The 18,351-nt window shown below is 44.7% G+C and overlaps 1 protein-coding gene across 1 annotated transcript in view; it reads left to right on the forward strand.

The window, feature by feature from the left end:
* Positions 1–18,351, forward strand: part of c9orf72 (C9orf72-SMCR8 complex subunit) — a 120,434-nt gene that overhangs the window by 69,565 nt on the left and 32,518 nt on the right. Inside the window, exon 5 of the mRNA XM_039758141.1 lies at positions 4,251–4,323. Coding sequence (XP_039614075.1) covers positions 4,251–4,323 — 73 coding nt within the window. The remainder of the gene's footprint in view (positions 1–4,250; positions 4,324–18,351) is intronic.

Consider the following 18,351-nt stretch of genomic DNA (forward strand, 5'->3'; position numbering starts at 1 on the left):
CCGGACGTTCTCTCTGTCAGTCAGCCCACCACAGGACACCCAGACCACCCAGATGGCAAGCTCTTCACTCAACAAATAGTTTTTTGGGGGCAGGTGTCCAGGAGGACGTGTGGCACCAGAATTCTGTTGCTCTAAAGTTGGCTGTTTGGTTTGGAATCAGATGCCATTCTGTACCCCGACACCCTATTGGCTGTGGGATTTGAGCAGAGAATGCGATAAATTTACCTGCTTTAGCCCTCGTCTCTCTCACTCTCACACCATCATGATGAAGGAGCATCTCTCTCTCTCTCTCTCTCACACACCATGGACTGAACAGAAGGGCACACTGAGTCGTGGCTGCCATATTGAGACGTGCGCCGTGTTCTGAAGAAAGAAAGTTAGAAATAATGACTTAACTAGAGACATTTAAATAAACTGCCAGTCTGTGTGCCACCTGAAACTCCACATCAGCATCTATCGGGTGGTATGGTTGCCAGTATTCACTTGTACTCTGCTTATTGTTATAATTTTATGACTGTTCTCAATAATACATTATTTAAAGTTGTAACTTAACTCCTGCTTGTCTTTTACTCTGTGTAAGTGACTGAGGTTATAGATGTAGAGGGGAATGTGCGGAGACGTCATAAAGTACAGTCTTCTCTATACAGTCATGACCAAAATTATCGGCGCCCCTGGTATTTTCCCAGAAAATGCACCATTTCTCCCAGAAAAGTGTTGCAAATACAAATGTTTTGGTATCCACACGTTTATTTCCTTTATGTGCATTGGAACAACACAAAAAAACAGGAAAAAAAAGGCAAATCTGACATCATGTCACACAAAATTATTGGCACCCTCAACTTAATATTTGATTGCACGCCCTTTGGAAAAAAAAATAACTGAAATCAAGCACTTCCTATAACCATCAAGAAGCTTGTGACGCCTCTCAACTGGAATTTCCGACCACTCTTCTTTTCCAAACTGCTCGAGGTCTCTCAGATTTGAAGGGCGCCTTCTCCCAACAGTAATTTTGAGACCTCTCCATAAGTGTTCAATCGGATTTTGATCCGGACTCATTGCTGGCCAGAACTTCAGAACTCCCCAGCGCTTTCTGGGTGCTTTTTGAGGTAAGTTTGGGGTCATTGTGCTGCTGGAACACCCATGACCTCTGACGCAGACCCAGCTTTCTGACATTGCGCCCCAATATCTTTTGGTAGTCTTCAGGTTTCATGATGCCTTCCACACAGTCAAGGCCTCCAGTGCCAGAGGCAGCAAAACATCCCCAAAACATCTTCGACCCTCCACCATGTTTGACTGGAGGTACTGCGTTGTTCATTTCTTCGTAGGCCTCATTGCGTTTTCTGTAAACAGTAGAATGATGAGCTTTACCAAAACGCTCTCCCTTGGTCTCATCTGTCCACAAGACGTTCGCCCAGAAGGATTTTGGCTTCCTCAAGTACATGTTGGCAAACTCCAGTCTGGCTTTTTTATGTTTCTGTGTCAGCAGTGGGGTCCTCCTGGCTCTCCTGCCATAGCGTTTCATTTCGTTCAGCTGTTGACGGATACTTGGCGCTGACACTGTTGCACCCCGAGTCTGCAGAACACCCTGAATATGTTTTGAAGTTGAATGGGCTGTTTGTCCACCATTCGCACTCTCCCTCATTGCAGTCTTTTATCAGTTTTTCTCTTCCGTCCACGTCCAGGGAGATTAGCTACAGTGCCATGTGTTGTGAACGTCTTGATTATGTTGCGCACAGCGGACAGAGGAACATGAAGATCTCTGGAGATGGACTTGAAGCCTTGAGGTTGTTGATATTTTTCCACAATTTTTGTTGTCAAGTCCTCAGACGATTCTCTGCTCCTCTTTCTGTTCTCCATGCTTAGTGCGGCCCACTCAGACACACAACAGAAAGGTTGAGTCAACTTGTCTCCATTTTAACTGGCGTCAGGTGTGATTGCCATATTGCCAGCACCAGTTTCTTGCCACAGGTGAGTTCAAATGAGCGTCATATGCTTGAAATAAAACGATTTACCCACAATTTGGAAAAGGTGCCAATAATTTTGTTCGGCTCATTTTTGGAGTTCTGTGTGACTGTCAGATTTGGCTTTTTTTCTCTGTTTTTTTGTGTTGTTCCAATGCACATAAAGGAAATAAATGTGTGGATACCAAAACAATTGGAACTGCAACAGTTTTCTGGGAGAAATGGTGCATTTTCTGGGAAAATTCCAGGGGTGCCGATAGTTTCGGCCATGACTGTATATAAACTGCTCGAAAAAATAATGAAATTAACAAAAGATGCACCAGAGGGGCAACAATGAGATGACCCCCAAAACAGGAATGAATGGGTTAAAAGGTGGAGGGAGGCCACTGACATTTTCCCCTCCTCATCTGTTTTGTCACTCGTTTTCCATTTGGCTACGGTCAGTGCCACCACTGGTGGTGAGGCCATACCTGGACCCTACAGAGCTGGCACAGGTAGTCCAACTTCTCCAGGATGGCACATCGATACCACGTGGCATTGCCAGAAGGTTTGCTGTGTCTCCCAGCACAGTCTCAAGGGCATGGAGGAGATTCCAGGAGACAGGCAGGCAGGCAGTTCCTCTATGAGAGCCGGACAGGGCACCTCGTCGAAGGTCCCTAACCCATCAGCAAGATTGTTAAAGTGTAACATTTGACGTTTTTGAGAGATCAGAGATACGTGTTTTTTAGAGGGTAGCTGTTCATTGGCAGAGATATCACGGCCATGTGCTTTTCTCGCCACGCGGGGGATCACCCTCTCCGATCAGATACAATGCCAACATTAGAGCGTACCTACCTTCTGCTTGGCCAGACATACCTTGCCAACTTTTTACACTTTTGACAAAAGAGATCACAGCGACATTCTCGCTCCTGATAGCAAAACCAAAAATATTATATATCAAGAGGGCCTCCGCTATGAAAGCTACCAATAGAAGTTCTTCTCAATACTAATTTTTACATTTCGCTTTATGTCCTGTTTCACTACTACACAGGCAGAGCCGCGGGGCACAGCTAGTGCCCTACAAAGAGTGGCAAGCCTACGGGATTTGAGGCATTCTGGTAAAGGCTACGCAATAAAGAATAAAAAGGGGAAAGTAGAGTCGGACAGAACTTTACTGAGACAAAACACATTCAGGTGATGTGGAGCTGAAGCAGCTGAGCAGACCCAACTCTTCAGAGAGTATCGGGGTACTTGTCATGTCTGCTTTTGGCGAATGGAAGAAATTTGGACAATGATGGGCAACTTGGGAATCTATAAAAGAATAAGGAGCCAAATATTAAAGGCAGCAGTTGTGACAGACATCACTACAGTGAGAAGTTTACCCTATAAGTGCAGTAAAGCATCACAACACTTCATGTACTGCTGTGGGCGCAGCTCTGGCAGAAGGGAAGTGCAAGAAAATCACCGCCCTTCACGTGCAATGGAAATACCGAGGCTGGCATTTCTTGGTAGTTCAGTTCCCCCCGAAACTAGAAGGTCTACCACTGATGAAGGTTTAACTTCTCCTTCACTAGAGTGGGCTGCAGACCTCTTTCTCTGTGGACGTTAGCCTCACTGGATTAGTCACAAAACATCCAAATGAATTTGAAAATCTTTAGGCAGAAGGGAAGGGGGCTGATGGTTAGCATCGAGGTTTAAAGGCCGCCGGCGTTGTAGAGAATGCTGGGGTGCTTACTCCAGTAAAAGCTGTCCTTCCATCCTTCGTTCCTCTTAAATTATTAAGGTGTTTCTTAACCTTTTTGGTGTCACAGCCTACGTTTTTCTCATACAAGTGTAAAAATCAAGGATGTGAGGGTCCCGCCGTGTGCATCGGTTTCGCTTTCTGGGTCAATGTCTGATGACCAACTCACACTGTCATCACTGTCACTCGATTCAAGCAGTGGTTCAGTTACAGTTTGTTCTAAAACTGACTCTACGGCTTCTCGTTTGCTGTTATGTTTTCCGATGGAGGCTCCGCCCCACTCATGAATAATTAATAAGTTACCATAATGTAGCAGCAAGCATTAAAATATTCATATGTTTTTTACTGCATGATGTTATCCCCCATCTCAGCATATCGGCCATGATGTCAGAGTTGTGTCCCTGTTGTAAATTGTGTGGACTAACGGCCCCCATAAACAACACTAACTCACAACCCATGCTCGAGAAACACTCCATCGTTGCACATAATCACACACTGTCTGACTGAACTTGCACCAGGGAGTGCACCGCATGCTTGTTAACTTTTCTCTCTTTTATATTTAACTCCAGGGCCATCAGTTCCCACTTGCAAACGTGCGGCTGCTCCATGGTGGTGGGGAGCAATCCAGACAAAGTTAATAAGGTAAGATGCTGTAATCCGACCTTTTGTGGTGACTTTGTAACGGCCGACCCCAGGCCTGCAACTACACAACCAAGACTATTGACTTGGCTAACCTGAGGATCCTCCAGATAATAACAAGACTGCAATGGAAAATCAAGTGCGGATATATTGAGAGTGAAACAAATATATATATATATATATATATATATATAAGGACAGACAAATACTCGATATTATATACTAGCCGACGCCCAACGTAGCATACGACGGTGTAAGAATAGGAATGGAAAACAGTGAGAAAGGAATTCAGAAATCAAGAAGAAAGAAATACTTCTTGAAAGACGCAGTTGTGAATCGGTGTTTTGGTGGAGACGACAGATTATGAGTTGAAAGATCTAACCGTAGAAAAAGCCACGAACAGGAACAGTTTTGTTGCATGTATCTTGGACTTCCTGGAAATGCTTACGGTAATTTGATCATTTTGTCTACACGTACGTTGATATTTTCAGCCTGTGCTTGCAGTGCGTCTGACAGTCCTTTGTATTGTTCTACGTGCAGATCTTGTTGATGTAATCTGAGATACTTGAGACGCGCGCTCTCTGTTTTAACATACGCATCTACGACGTACTGTTGAAATAGTTCACCGCTGGAGTGCAAAATACTAAATGTATTCCTCATTGCTAATCTGTATGTGTAAAATTGGCATTGAGTAAGCCTGATTCGGTTGGCGGTTCTTTTATCGGGAACATGTTGTAAATCTTTGTGCCAGCCAATGTCTCCGTAAGGAAATAAAAGTCGGTAAACCATAGGATCACAATTCATATTGAGTGTAGAAATCTGTTTACGGGAGTTGCCTCTGGGATAGATGCAAATGTCCATTTCAGCAGGCGGTTCGCCATCTTCTCTGACAAAAATCGCTGGAACATCGGTGTGACATGTCGGGGCATTGTATCGTCGTAAGTCCTGCCCAGGGTTTCCTTGAAAAGCATTTGTACAGATGCTGTTGGATTGGACTGAGCGATTTCATGCATGTGTTTGTATGATTTAGCGAAGGGGTTGATGTTTCTGAGCTTAGACTCTAGCTGGAGAAGTCAATTTTCGCTGCCTGGAGAGTTTGCTTTATTTTGTAAGCGTACGTGAGAAGCTTGTGCTGTGTCAAAAACATACAACTGTCCATTTCCTGGAGAGGTAGAAGTGTCAGCGTATAGTGGAGAGATTTGGTGATAAATTTGACCGTTTATTTTAAAACAGTATGGTCGGTGGCCAGGAGGTTGAGTTATTTGTGGAAGAGGACGAATAGGAATCGAGAAATGCCGTGTCGGCTGTGTGTGGGCGGGACCAGTTAGTGGAAACAGGACGAATCAGAAGAGAAATCTAGAGAAGAGATATGTACAAAAGTCCCCACTATCCCAAAGACACCAGTGAAAAATTATATTTATATATATATATATATATATATATATATATATATATATATATATATATACACACACACATACACACACTGTGTGTGCACAATTACTAGGCAAGTTGTATTTCTAAGGATTCATTTTAATATGGAACAAATACAGTGCTATCAGTAAATGCAAAATATTATTAAACCTGAATGTTTTACAAAGGAAATGTGAGTTTGAACATTCTCAGGGGAATACATATGTGTGCACAATTATTAGGCAAGTATTAGTGTGCAGAATTATTACAGAACTAAAAGAAAAACAAAAATTTTCCCATCTCAATTGTTTATCTTCTTTTCTTAAAGTGAGATAATAAGCAACTCAAAATTTACAAAGAAACATTTCTGACATTTCCAAAAAAAAACCACAGTGACCCTTCTTTTCAATAACAATCATAAGCCTTCCACTCATGGAGTCTGTCAGTTTGTTGACCAACTTTATGTGCAGCAGCAGTCACAGCCTCCCAGATGCTCTTCAGAGACGTGGACTCTCCTATTTCAGAAGGGCCCACAAGTTCTCAATAGGGTTTAGGTCAGGTGAGGAAGGGCGCCATGTCATTATTTTGTCATCTTTAAGGCCTTTACTGGCTAGCCACGCAGTGGAGTACTTTGATGCATGTCATGGAGTTTTGTCCTGCATAAAAATCATGGTGGTCTTGAAAGATGCTGACATTTTCCTGTACCATTGCTTGAAGAAAGTGTCTTCTAAAAAATGTCAGTAAGTTTGGGAGATCATTTTGAGTTCATCTTCAACCCGAAACGGTCCAACTAGCTCATCTTTAATAATACCAGTCCATACCAGTACCTCACCTCCACCTTGCTGGTATCAGAGTCGAAGTGGAGCTCTGTGCCCATTACTGATCCAGCCACGGGCCCATCCATCTGCTCCGTCAAGTGTCACTCTCATCTCATCAGTCCATAAATCCTTTGAAAAATCTGTCTTCAGATACTCCTTGGCCAAGTCTTGACGTTTCAGTTTATGTGTCTCGTTCAGTGGTGGTCGGATTTCAGCCCTCCTCACCTTGGCCATGTCTCTGAGCACTGAACACCTCGTACTTCTGGGCACCCTAAGTTGCAGTTCTGGAATTTGACAGCACTGGAGGATGACGGGTTCCTGGTAGCTTCACGTTTGATTCTTCTCAAATCTGTGGCAGTTCATTTTCATCTTTTTTTTCTCGACACGTTTCTTAGGACTCTGTTGACTATTTGTAACAAAACGCTCGATGGTTCTGTGACCACGCCACAAAATCTTAGCCATTTGGACAGTGCTGCATTCCTCTGAAAGACTTTTTACAATTTTTGACTTTTCAGAGTCAGTTAAATCTCATTTTGGCCCATTTTGCCCGAGGAAAACAAGCTGCCTAATAATCATACACACCTTGATATAGCGTGTTGATCTCCTCAGGCCACACCCTCCCTAACTACACAAACACGCATCACCTGATAGGCTTAAATCAAACAAGCATTCAAGTTAATCCAGCTGGGAGTTGGAATATATGCATAAAAATTATAATATGATCAAAATAATCACTTGCCTAATAATTTTGCACACGGTGTGTATATACATACATACATACATACATACATACATACAATACAATACAATACAATACAATACAATACAATACAATACACCCCCAAAATGCTTCTGTGATTTTTCGCCAGGAGTTTGCCTCCAGAGTTCGGTGTCGGTCTCCTTGGCCCCGGTGGGCTTATTACATTTAGCTCTGGTGGTCCCACTTCTGGAGAGTTTTATCCTCCATCCCAAAGATGGACTTTAGCTAAGCTGCACACAAATCCCATTTCTGCACGCGGAGTAAAACTGCGGCCGTCACTTAGAGGGGGCGTTCATTTGGTATGAAAATTGCAAAGTAGCTTAAATAATTGAATCTTTCCGTAACGCCTTCTAATGTTTTCGTGCAGCCCGCGTAATCGCGGAGAGCAGAAACATTTGGAGTAATTACTGACGGCCTCGTAACTCGGAGCCAATACATTATTTAATGCTGCCTCACCTCATCATTAACATTTCAGGCTATGGTTTATTAAATAAATAATATGATTTGTTACTGTTTGTGTGCAGACTTCTTAACGTGACCTTTTGTAAAGTATAACGTTATAAATTAAGTAAAGCAAACATCATTTCTACTTGAATTATTTATTTTAATTAAGGCTGAGGCAAATTGAAAGCACAGGTGCAGCGCAGCGCCTCTGTAATTATTGCTACGGCGCAGTCGGCCCGCTCTGATTTCTACAGACAACAGCGACTTGACTGTGCAGGCAGAATCTGAGCTGATACTGCGAGGCGACATTTGAGAACAATCGGGACGCGTTGAAGGAGCCACGGGTGTCCGGACAGCTGGAGAGAGCAGCCACGCCGCGCTACTTGGACTTGGTAGCAAACGTGATAAAACGTAGCGTTGTGCTGAAAATGGAAATGTCGATAATGTTGTAAGAGACGATGTTTCTAATATCGAATTCCAGGCGGGGCCGCACCCCCTCACTAGGTTACTGTGGTGAAACACGTGACAACGTAACACAGTCGGCCCGTGCGGTTCACAGGTTTACGATTCACGGATCTGCGGGTTTGTCATCGTTGATTAAATGGAAATTGTTTGGTGAGTAGTAAACAGGAAAGATGTCATTTCTTGAAATTCCATGTGCTTGAATTACAGACATGACTGTCAACCAGTGGATGAGGGGACAGGCAAACGCACAGCATTGTGGGAGTGACGTCTTTGCTCTTTACTTTGAATGCCGCCTTTTCCTGAACTAACTGTTAAGAATACCTCTGCACACATTTTGCAGATTTTGACCTTCCAAATGGACATCAATCAGACCTTTGGCTTACGCAACACAAATTTCTTTTTTCTTTTTACATCATTTGCCGCTGTGCAGAATTGGTCACTGCCTGGTATCATTGACATTAAACATTTATCATATTAAAATTATTTTTTGGATGGAGGAATCGTAAATTGAGCTAACAATCAGGAACTCCGAGAAAAGGGAAATGTGTGACGCCATTGCTGCAGCTACACCGGCGGGCACAAAGACTCGATGTGTCACAGTGCCAGTGCAGTGCAGTGCAGGAATCACAGGGCCATCCTTGACCCCTTTATCTTTGGATTCCCCCTCTGATCCACAGTTAAAAATGAGAAATCTAACACTTCAGAGATTGTGATCAAAGTGCACATGGCAGACTTTGATTTAAGGGTCTTTGCAGACATATTGGTCACACAACACTTTTTGTATACGGTCCCCCCACATATCAGGGCACCATAACGTATGTGACACTTGGCATCACAGGTGTTTGTGATTCCTCAGGTGGGTTTCATGGCTTCATCAAGAGATCTTGACCTGCGTCTGCCCTTTGGAGCTGAACATGAGGACACGAGCTGTGCCAATGGAAGTCAGAGAAGCCATCATGAGGCTGAAAAACAAGAATAAAACCACAGAGGGCACCAGGATAACCAAAATCAACCACCTGGAATATCATGAAGAAGAAAGAGTACACCGGTGGGCTCAGGAATCACAAAGGGACTGTTAGGCCAAGGAAGACCTCCACTGCTGAGGACAGAAGAATCCTCACTATGGTCAAGAAAGAACCCCAAATGCCTGTCTGACAGATCATACACAGTCTTCAGGGGGCCGATGTGGACATGTCAGAGATGACTATCCGAAGAAGACTTCATGAGGGGGACACACGGCAAGATGGAGACCAAAAAAACAGGATGGCCAGATGACCGCCTGAGAAAAAGGACAACAAAGAGCCTGCAGAATTCTGGGAAAAGGTCTTGTTGGGTGACGAGGCAAAGATGAACCTCATCAGAGTGACGGTGAGAGCAAAGTGTGGAGATAAGAAGGATCTGCCTGAGATCCAAAGCAGACCACCTCATCTGTTAAACTTGGTGGTGCTGGTGGTCTTATGGCTTGGGCATGAATGGCTGGCACAGGTCCTGGCTCACCTCTCTTCATTGGTGATGAACATCTAACAGCACAATGAATTCTGAGGTGGGCAGAAACATCTGATCTGCTTGAGTTTCAGTAAAGACCTCCAAACTCGGTGGACTTCACTTCATCCTTCAACAAGATGATGAGCCAAACACACTGCTGAGGACACACAGGAGTTTATCAAAGGTAGAAAATTGGAAACTTCTGGAATGGCCGGGCCAGTCACCTGAATGAAATCCAACTGAGCAAGCCTTCCATATGCTGAAGAGAAAACTTAAGGGGGACAAGCCCCCCAAATCAAGCAGGAGCTGAAGATGGCTGCATTAGGGTTTTGGCAGAGCATCACCAGAGAAGACCCTCAGCACCTGCTGATGTTTGTGAATGGCAGACTTCAAGCAGACATTGCATGCTGGGGTATGCGACAAAGTCCTAAATGTGACCACGGCTTTAATGGACCTGCCACTGCTGTGTGACAAACATTATGGTGTCCTGAAATGAGGGAATCGGGTAGAAAAAGTGCGACTGAAAGTCTGCGATGTGCGCTTTAATCACGACGTCTGAATTATTTGATTTGTAATTTTAAACTGTGGAGCAGAGGGGGACTCGAGGATAAACGCGTCTGTTTGCCAAACATCATGGCAGACGGCGTACACATCGTCTCACGTGTTTTAGATGTCTGTATCTCTGCAGTGTATTATGTAGAATTTGTGCTTATGGTCAACGGTATCGGGGAGGGGGGGGGGTCTAAAAACATACATGTCGGACTTTTATATTCACAGGGGTCCTGCTCCCCTGACCCCCACAAATGCCAAGGGATGACTGTGTATGCATTAATGATATTTAAAGAAATGACATTTCTGCCTGGCCAGATCAGGACATCTCCAGTGTCGCCTGCTCAGCGTAACGTTTAATGGACGGACATCATTAGGTTTTGTTTAGGTCACATTTTCGAAGAGTGTTCTGTACGAGGCCTTAAGAAGGAGTTTGGTGTTTCGCACGTTCGACGTGGAGAGCTTGTTGAGTTGACACATCCCTTTCCGCCTGGCCGGATGGCTGTTTTTTCCCAGTAGCGTAAGCCCGGGGCATCCAGGAGAAGCCCTTCTCAACTGAATGGTTTGCACAGCATGTCAGACGGGCCGAAGTGATTATAAAACACGACGTGTCTCTTTTATTTTGTTAATTAAGTGGTGCCCAAAAGAGCAGCACATCATAGATTACAACTCCTCATAACGAAGGTGTACAGAAAACAAAACAGAAGTGCGTAAGCCCAAGCAGCCCGTCAGACGCACTCGTTTAACAGAACGTTCAACACAAGCATATAGGCTTTGGGCCGACTTCATGAAGAAGCTGTAGCAGTGCTATCAGTGGAGGGGCTCCCATTTCCCCTCATTGGGTGACTGAAGTGGGTGCAGGGGCTGCTTGGGACAAGAAGGGCCAGCGGGAAACTTGAAAGGGGGCCGACGAAGCAGCAAGAGAAGATGCGAGTATCCCATGTGTCCCATCCTACGTAATCACTGTAAAGTCGTTTGTACCCGGGGTTGTTTCTCACAAGGACCGTCTCGTGCCTGCCTGTCGTGTGAATAGTGGAGGATTAGTCATTGTGCGTCTTCGGAGGGAGCGCCCGCACCGCACAGGACCACCGGTAGGACCGTTTCATTCTTTTCTTATGGAAACTGTTCCCGGGATCGTCATCGTCATCTTAGTAACGGCTGACCCTTTACCCAGACTGGCCACTACACTACCAAGACGATAACAAGCCGTACTCCTTACAGGTTGTCTTATTTTTTCCCAACACGATGAAATAACAAGCAAACAGTAGACAGATATGTAACACCAGAAACGTATATACTGACGGTGATAAATATAATGCAGTGGTACCTTGAGATACGAGCCGTCACTAAGTCGATTTTTTGCCTTGAGTTAAGAGCCAAAATTCGAAATACGAGCCATCAAAGAGGCCGCACATTCCGAGGAACTGACGACGGAGGAGTTGACGGAACTACAGACGCGGCGACATACGGAGGTTCTGCAGGAGATCGGCATCGCGAAGGAGGTTCTCTCTTGAAGTGAGTGTTTGCAATGTGGGAAAAAGTTTCGAACTTTAAAGAAAAGAAACGCCCTGAAAAAGTTACAACTGATCGTGCAGCGGCGCAATTTAATGACCCTCGCCTAACTCATTTCAGAAACACTCTAAAGGGGAGGACTAAACAAAGCTTCTTGGACAGGTTTCTGTTGAAATGCCCTGCGAATGAAAGTGACCCAAGCCTGGCAAAAATGGAAAAAAACTAGTGAAGAAGAAAATGAAGTTAAGCAAAAGTGAAGTGAAAGAAAAAAAAATTACAATACGCTAATCGGCTTCGCCAACGTCTGTTTATTTCTTTAGATTCTCTTTTATGTTTTAGGTTTTATTTTGTTTGTATACAATATACGTTTATTATAAATACATTTTTCTTATGTTGAAACCATTTAACAAATTGGGGTGGTTTTTTGGGGGCTGGCACGAATTCATCACATTTCAGTTCATTTCAATGGGGAAAATTGATTTGAGATACGAGCATTTTGACTTACGAGCTCGGTCACGGAACGAATTAAACTCGTATCTCAAGGTACCACTGTACACACGAGGACAGACGAATATTCACTGATATTAATGTGCGCCCACCCTTTAAATCCAGCACAATAACACTAAACGTAACGGACACTCGAGGCCACGAAATTGACGTGAACTTAAACAGAGACTTTGGTCATCTCGTCACAGAAGTCAAATAAGTTTTTGTCACCGTTGTCAGGAGCTCCGGGTTGATCGTAATTCAGGTTTGATCTGAGATGACCTCTCCTGCGAGTCTCTTCTTCTTTTATAGCCTGGCAGAGTCAGTTGCCCACGGTTGGCATCTTCTCAGTGCTCGTGATTATTGCACCCCCTCTCGCTCTGGGGTGGTATCGTCTACCTCTGATAAGGTGACCACTTGTAAATACTGAATTGAGCAAACCGACATCACGGTATGACCAAGACTGGCCTGACCATCTGTAGTGCGTGACGCTCCGCAGTCGGCACTGAAGGCTGCTAATCTCTCATTTACCTTCTGTTTTGCTGAAGTATCTGTGACCTGAGGGTCCGATGCAAGGGTCTCGTCTCTGAACGAGGCTCTTTCTGCTGTGTGGAATAAAAACGGATAACTTCATCAGTGCAGGCTTTCCATCTGGCGCTGCCCTGTGTGTTTTGTGCTGATCGTGCAAACAAAATCTGTGCGTCTGGCAGACCCTGCGAGGCAGAAGGTTACCCTCCTCTTGAAGATGTCCTGCTGATGTGCAGTTTAGCATCCCGTGCAGGAGGTGCAGCTCTCAGACGTGCCAGCAAAGTTGGTTGAATTGCTTTGTTATGAAATCTGATTTTCAAAAAATATTTTTTTTGTCCTTCCTGAGTGCGTTCCAGGCAATCCGTATGTGGGATCGGCCCCTACAGCAATCAAGGATTCAGAATTCTTGGTTAGAAACGGTAAATGTGGCATACAGTCTGTAAAAAGTGCGTATTTGGTTTACATTTTTCCTCATCACCATTTTACTTTCCCGAAGAGCACCACTGTTTTAGAGCTTTTGGATTTGCCGTCTTCCTGACAGCCATTCCCAGAATACTTCATAGTGCACTTTGGATCAACGGCTTTAAGGTCAGCCACGGCGGTTCTGGGGTATCCAAGGTGGACAGACCAGCCCTGCTTCTTTCTCTGTGCTGAAGACCTTGTGTGATTTTGGGCTCTTCAAGAAATAAACTGATGGCCAGTGTGGTGTGCTGCGCAGGCAACATCATTTCACCAGAGGACCAACAAGGCACCCTCTGTTATGAGAGACCCGCTGGACCTGCTGGAGATACTGGTGGGGTAGCGAAGGAAGACAAATCTGTGTGCCATCATGAGCAACGCTGCATATCCTCTGTGCGACACAACAACACCGAGGACTTTCAGCCAACAGACGTGTGTCAAATGTGACTGGGGGGTCCTTTATACCAACAGCAATACGCCGGACTGGGACTGGGACTGGGACTGCTCTTTTTATCTTTAGCCAAGATGAAAATTTGTTTCTGCTGTGTATTTGTGGAGAGTTGTTTTTGTTCTAATATTATTCATTTATTGAGCTTCCGTAAAAAGCTACATTTCCCAGTAAGGACAAATACAACTCTGCCTGTCTGTCTGTCTGTATGTGTCTGTGTATCTATCATATAGCGCCTTTCACATCTATCTATCTATCTATCTATCTATCTATTATATAGCGCCTTTCACATCTATCTATCTATCTATCTATCTATCTATCTATCTATCATATAGCGCCTTTCACATCTATCTATCTATCTATCTATCTATCTATCTATCTATCTATCTATCATATAGCGCCTTTCACATCTATCTATCTATCTATCTATCTATCTATCTATCTATCTATCTATCTATCTATCTATCTATTGTCATATAGTGCCTTTCACATCTATCTATCTATCTATCTATCATATAGCGCCTTTCACATCTATCAATCTGTCTGTCTGTCTGTCAGTGCCGTTCACGTCTACCTGTTGTAATTCCCACAATCGTCCTGGTCAGACGTAAGGCTAGGTGGTCTGTAATTCTGGGATTTATTTTGCCTCTGTTCTTCATATCCGTCATCTTCTTCTTCCTCTTGTCGGTGGGAGTCACACTCTGTATCTGTAGGGACAATAAATTGAGTTGAGTCGCCTGACGCATCTTTTTCCATTTTCACCAGGCCTGGGTGTTCTGCAGTGAAGTAAATCTGAACTCCGAGTTTAATAGAAGAACAGCAGGTTGGAGAATGTTGTGTTATATTATTCAGATTATTGTTGGCCATTGTGAGATTGGGTCTGCTGGTGGTCTGAGTGGGCTGCACGCTGACAGCAGTTGTTCTGTGGGTTGCTGCGTTTTCTTAGCGGGTGCTCATTACGTCGGTGTGAAAGTTTATTTTTATCTGCGGTTTTAGTCCACTTTGCACTTTTCTTTTTTTTTTTTTTGTTAGATCCGTCATGTAGAGAGAGCCGTTCCATGGCGTAGAGGAGCCCTTCAGGTATTGTGCAGTGATGCCAAGGGACGGTAAGCAGAGGTTTTGTGGTCATAGAAGGAGGGCTCGGGTTCAGTTTACACCTCCGTGAATGTGGAGATGTGTGGTTTTGCGTGAGGTGAGGGTGAAGTCACAGGTTTGCATGTTTTCATGTCCTTCCAGTGTGCGTCTGCCTGTCCTTTGTGTGAGTAAAACTCGTCTAAGGAACAAAAAAAAGCCCTGGCATCACTTCCTGCCATATGTGTAACGAGCCCCCAGTGCCCACCACAGATTGTGCTCTTAGCTCAATAACTCAAGCACTTGTGCCTCTTGTGGCCGCTTCGTCTTCTTTGACCCCGACACACAAACCATTTCAGCAGTTAAACCTTAGTCAGGGGATAAATATCATTATACTGAAGCTCAAAATGAGTTTACAATGCTATATACAAAGCCCCTTGTTGCAGCGTGCCCTCCCAAACACAGACACACACACACACACACCCCTAACCTACCAGACCCTTCTAATGGGTGGAATCCGAACATCAGAGCAAACCCAACGAAAGTCTCAGTTGTCCCCTGAGAAATAACTGAATGCAGAAAAGAGCAGAGGAGCAACAAACAAAACCTGTAAACGTCCGGAATTCCGTGACTTCCGTGTTCTCTGGCCTGACCAGGGTAGGACCTGCGACAGAAACGGAACAACAGACAGGAGAATCTCTGAGGGGGGCCCAGCGGCAGACCCCCACAGCTCCGCTGGGCAGCCTACTGGACTGTCACTCCATTGACTTGACTTGAGTCAGTGAGCTCCTCCCACAACCCTAATCGTAAGCACAAAAGGGGCGTGTCACGTAACATCGCTGACGAATCATGCAAAGCGACAGCCCCCTCAAGGAAGGGGCGCGTTGGAGGTCCGCAGCTTGACTCTTTTGAAATCTCTTGCTAAAATGCTGCAAGTTATTTATTTATTTCAAATGATTACTAACTGAAGTTCACTTACCTGCTGTTTATTACCCGTTTGTAGGATCGTACGGTTACCTGCCTTGCCTCCGCTTATTTATATGTTGCACTGCGGTGGTCCTGGCTTAACCCTTTCGTCCCTGACATCCTATTACTAGTCCATATATATATATATATATATATGGAGCTATTTTTGTAAAGCACAGGTACGCTTGCGGCCGTTGGCACCAGGTGTGTGCTGCTGTTAATGCAGACTGGAGAGACTGGCATACAATCCGCGAAACACGGAAGTGAAAATGGACGCTTCCCAACTGTGTGCACCACTTTCAAATTTATTTTCTCAAGCAGATTGAAGTATTTGGTAGCTACTGTATAAGATTAGTGATAATTGTTTTGTATTTCTGAGTTTCTTAGACACCCCAAAGTTGGAATATCTCACAAAATATTTTTTCCCATAAAAACAGAAAATCCAGGGCTGAAAGGGTTAATGTTATTTTGTCCCTTTGTATGCTGCAATGTGGCGGACTTCGACGTCCAGGATAAGACTTGTCTCCAAACCGATGAGAACGCTCCTTTATATTGTAGGGGTGGGGAATGTGCCAGTGTGCTGGATTTAACGGCAGAATACCCCGGCCAGTTGGATCAAAAGCCAAAGGATGTGATCTAAAAGGGAATGTGGATGGGGTTGTATGTGTGACTCATATTTGTGTATTTATATGTGTAGCGTATGTACTGTGTCACAAAAAGACACAGGAAACATCAAAGGTTTGGGACAGCCACTCGTATGTTATGTCTTGGCAGCAAAACTGGGTCACTTTGTTAAGTTGTGATTGGTTCAATGTCCAAAACAGAACTGGTAGCTTTAAAGGTCAGTGCGGAAAGTGACGTCTTCGGGACCGGAGCAGAAAGTGATGTCATCAGGCCCGGAAGTGACGTCTTCAATAGCGCCAGACCTGGAAGTGACGTCTTTGGGGACCAGAAGTGACGTCATCAATGGCATCGGTACCAAAAGTGATGTCATCAAGCTCACCGGACCCGGAAGTAGCACCATCGGGACCAGAAGTGATGTCATCGGGACCAGAAGTGATGTCTTCAATAGCATCAGACCCAGAAGTGATGTCATCAATGGGGGTGGTACCTAGTGAGATTTCCTGTGGATGGTGTCTGCAGACGAGAGAGAGAGAGTCAGTGCAGTGCGCCACCCCCTGGTCTGGCATGGTACTGCTATTATTCAGGCCCTCTCACTGCCTCCCAATGGCACGTGTGTGACGCTGTCTGTAAGTAGTCGTATTTTTTCTGTCTCATTTCCTTTTCTGCGCAGTTCATTATAAAGGGGTGGTCCAGTAGTTGGCTCATATGAATCAGAATCTGTTTACTTGTTCAGTTTTCTTTTGCGTGGGATTTTCTAAAAGAGAATATGTAAATAACTGTTTGGGTTTTTCTATGCATACCTTGTTTAATTTGGTTGATTTAGTCTGGTGGTTGTTTATTTTCGTTGTTTATAAAAGACACCTCCATCATGGGGATCAAATTAGGGCTAAGGCTCCGTCCATTTTCCGAACCTATTAAAAGTGAATCTCTTTCTTACTAAGAGTAGGAGGCTCTGGTGTGTGTCGGGCTCCACATTTAGAGGAGTTCCAGCCAAGCCAGACCAGACCTTCCTCGCCTGCCTAGAAATGGCTCCCTACTTCAGGCAGGCTGACCTCCCAACTCCACAGGGAGGCTTCGGCCTACTCAGACTCAAAATAAGGAACTGACCTTCAAAGTTCCAAATGCTCTCCTAAAGTCCCAGCATCAGTAAAATACACAAAAAACTCCCTTCTAGGGGAAAGGAACAGTTAAAACTTTCGCCTAGGAAGGGCAAAAAGTCACGAATCTTTATGAAGGTTATAATTTATATGGAGATAATAAAAAAGAACAAAAGAGACACAAAGACAAAGAGGAGTTGGAGTTGGAGAGGAACCAAGAGAAGTCCAAATACACAATCTGAGAGTCAACACCAATCCTCTACAACGGTGTACATGACAGGACAGTAAGGAGGAACCCACACTTCTTCAAGAAGAACTTTCCCGTCTGTGTAAAGTTTGCTAAAGACCCCCAGGATAAGCCAGAAGGCTGTCAGAAGAACGTCGTGTGGACAGGCGAGTCCATAATAGAACTGTATGGCTTGAATGAGAAGCTTCAAGTGGGGTGAAAAGCAAACACCAGCAGAAGAACCTCAAACCATCTGTGACACGTGGGGGTGAAGGTGGCAGTGGCTTGGCATGTGCCTGCTTTGCTGCCTCTGGCCATCATTGAAGGTACTGTGAATTCTGACTGGTACCAGCAGACTTGACAGAATATGTCAGGGTGTCCATCCTTGAACTGAAAGCTCAGGAGAAAAGAGGGTCACGCAGCAGGACAACAACCCCAAACGCACAAGTCGCTCTACCACAGAATGGTCTTGGAATGTCAGAGTCAAAGTCCTGACCGCAGTCCTACAGAGGCGTCGTTGTGCAAGCAGTCCATGCAAGGAAGTCCACCAGTGTACCTGAGCTGCAGCAGCTCTCCTCAGAATCCCCAGAGCCGATGTGACGAGGTGATCAACAGTTGGAAGTTCTCGCTGCACAAAGGGGGGTCTCGCCAATTACTGAAAGCAGAGATTCACACACACA

This window comes from Polypterus senegalus, chromosome 7 (genome assembly GCF_016835505.1).
Source record: "Polypterus senegalus isolate Bchr_013 chromosome 7, ASM1683550v1, whole genome shotgun sequence".
NCBI classification, from domain to species: Eukaryota; Metazoa; Chordata; class Cladistia; order Polypteriformes; family Polypteridae; genus Polypterus; species Polypterus senegalus.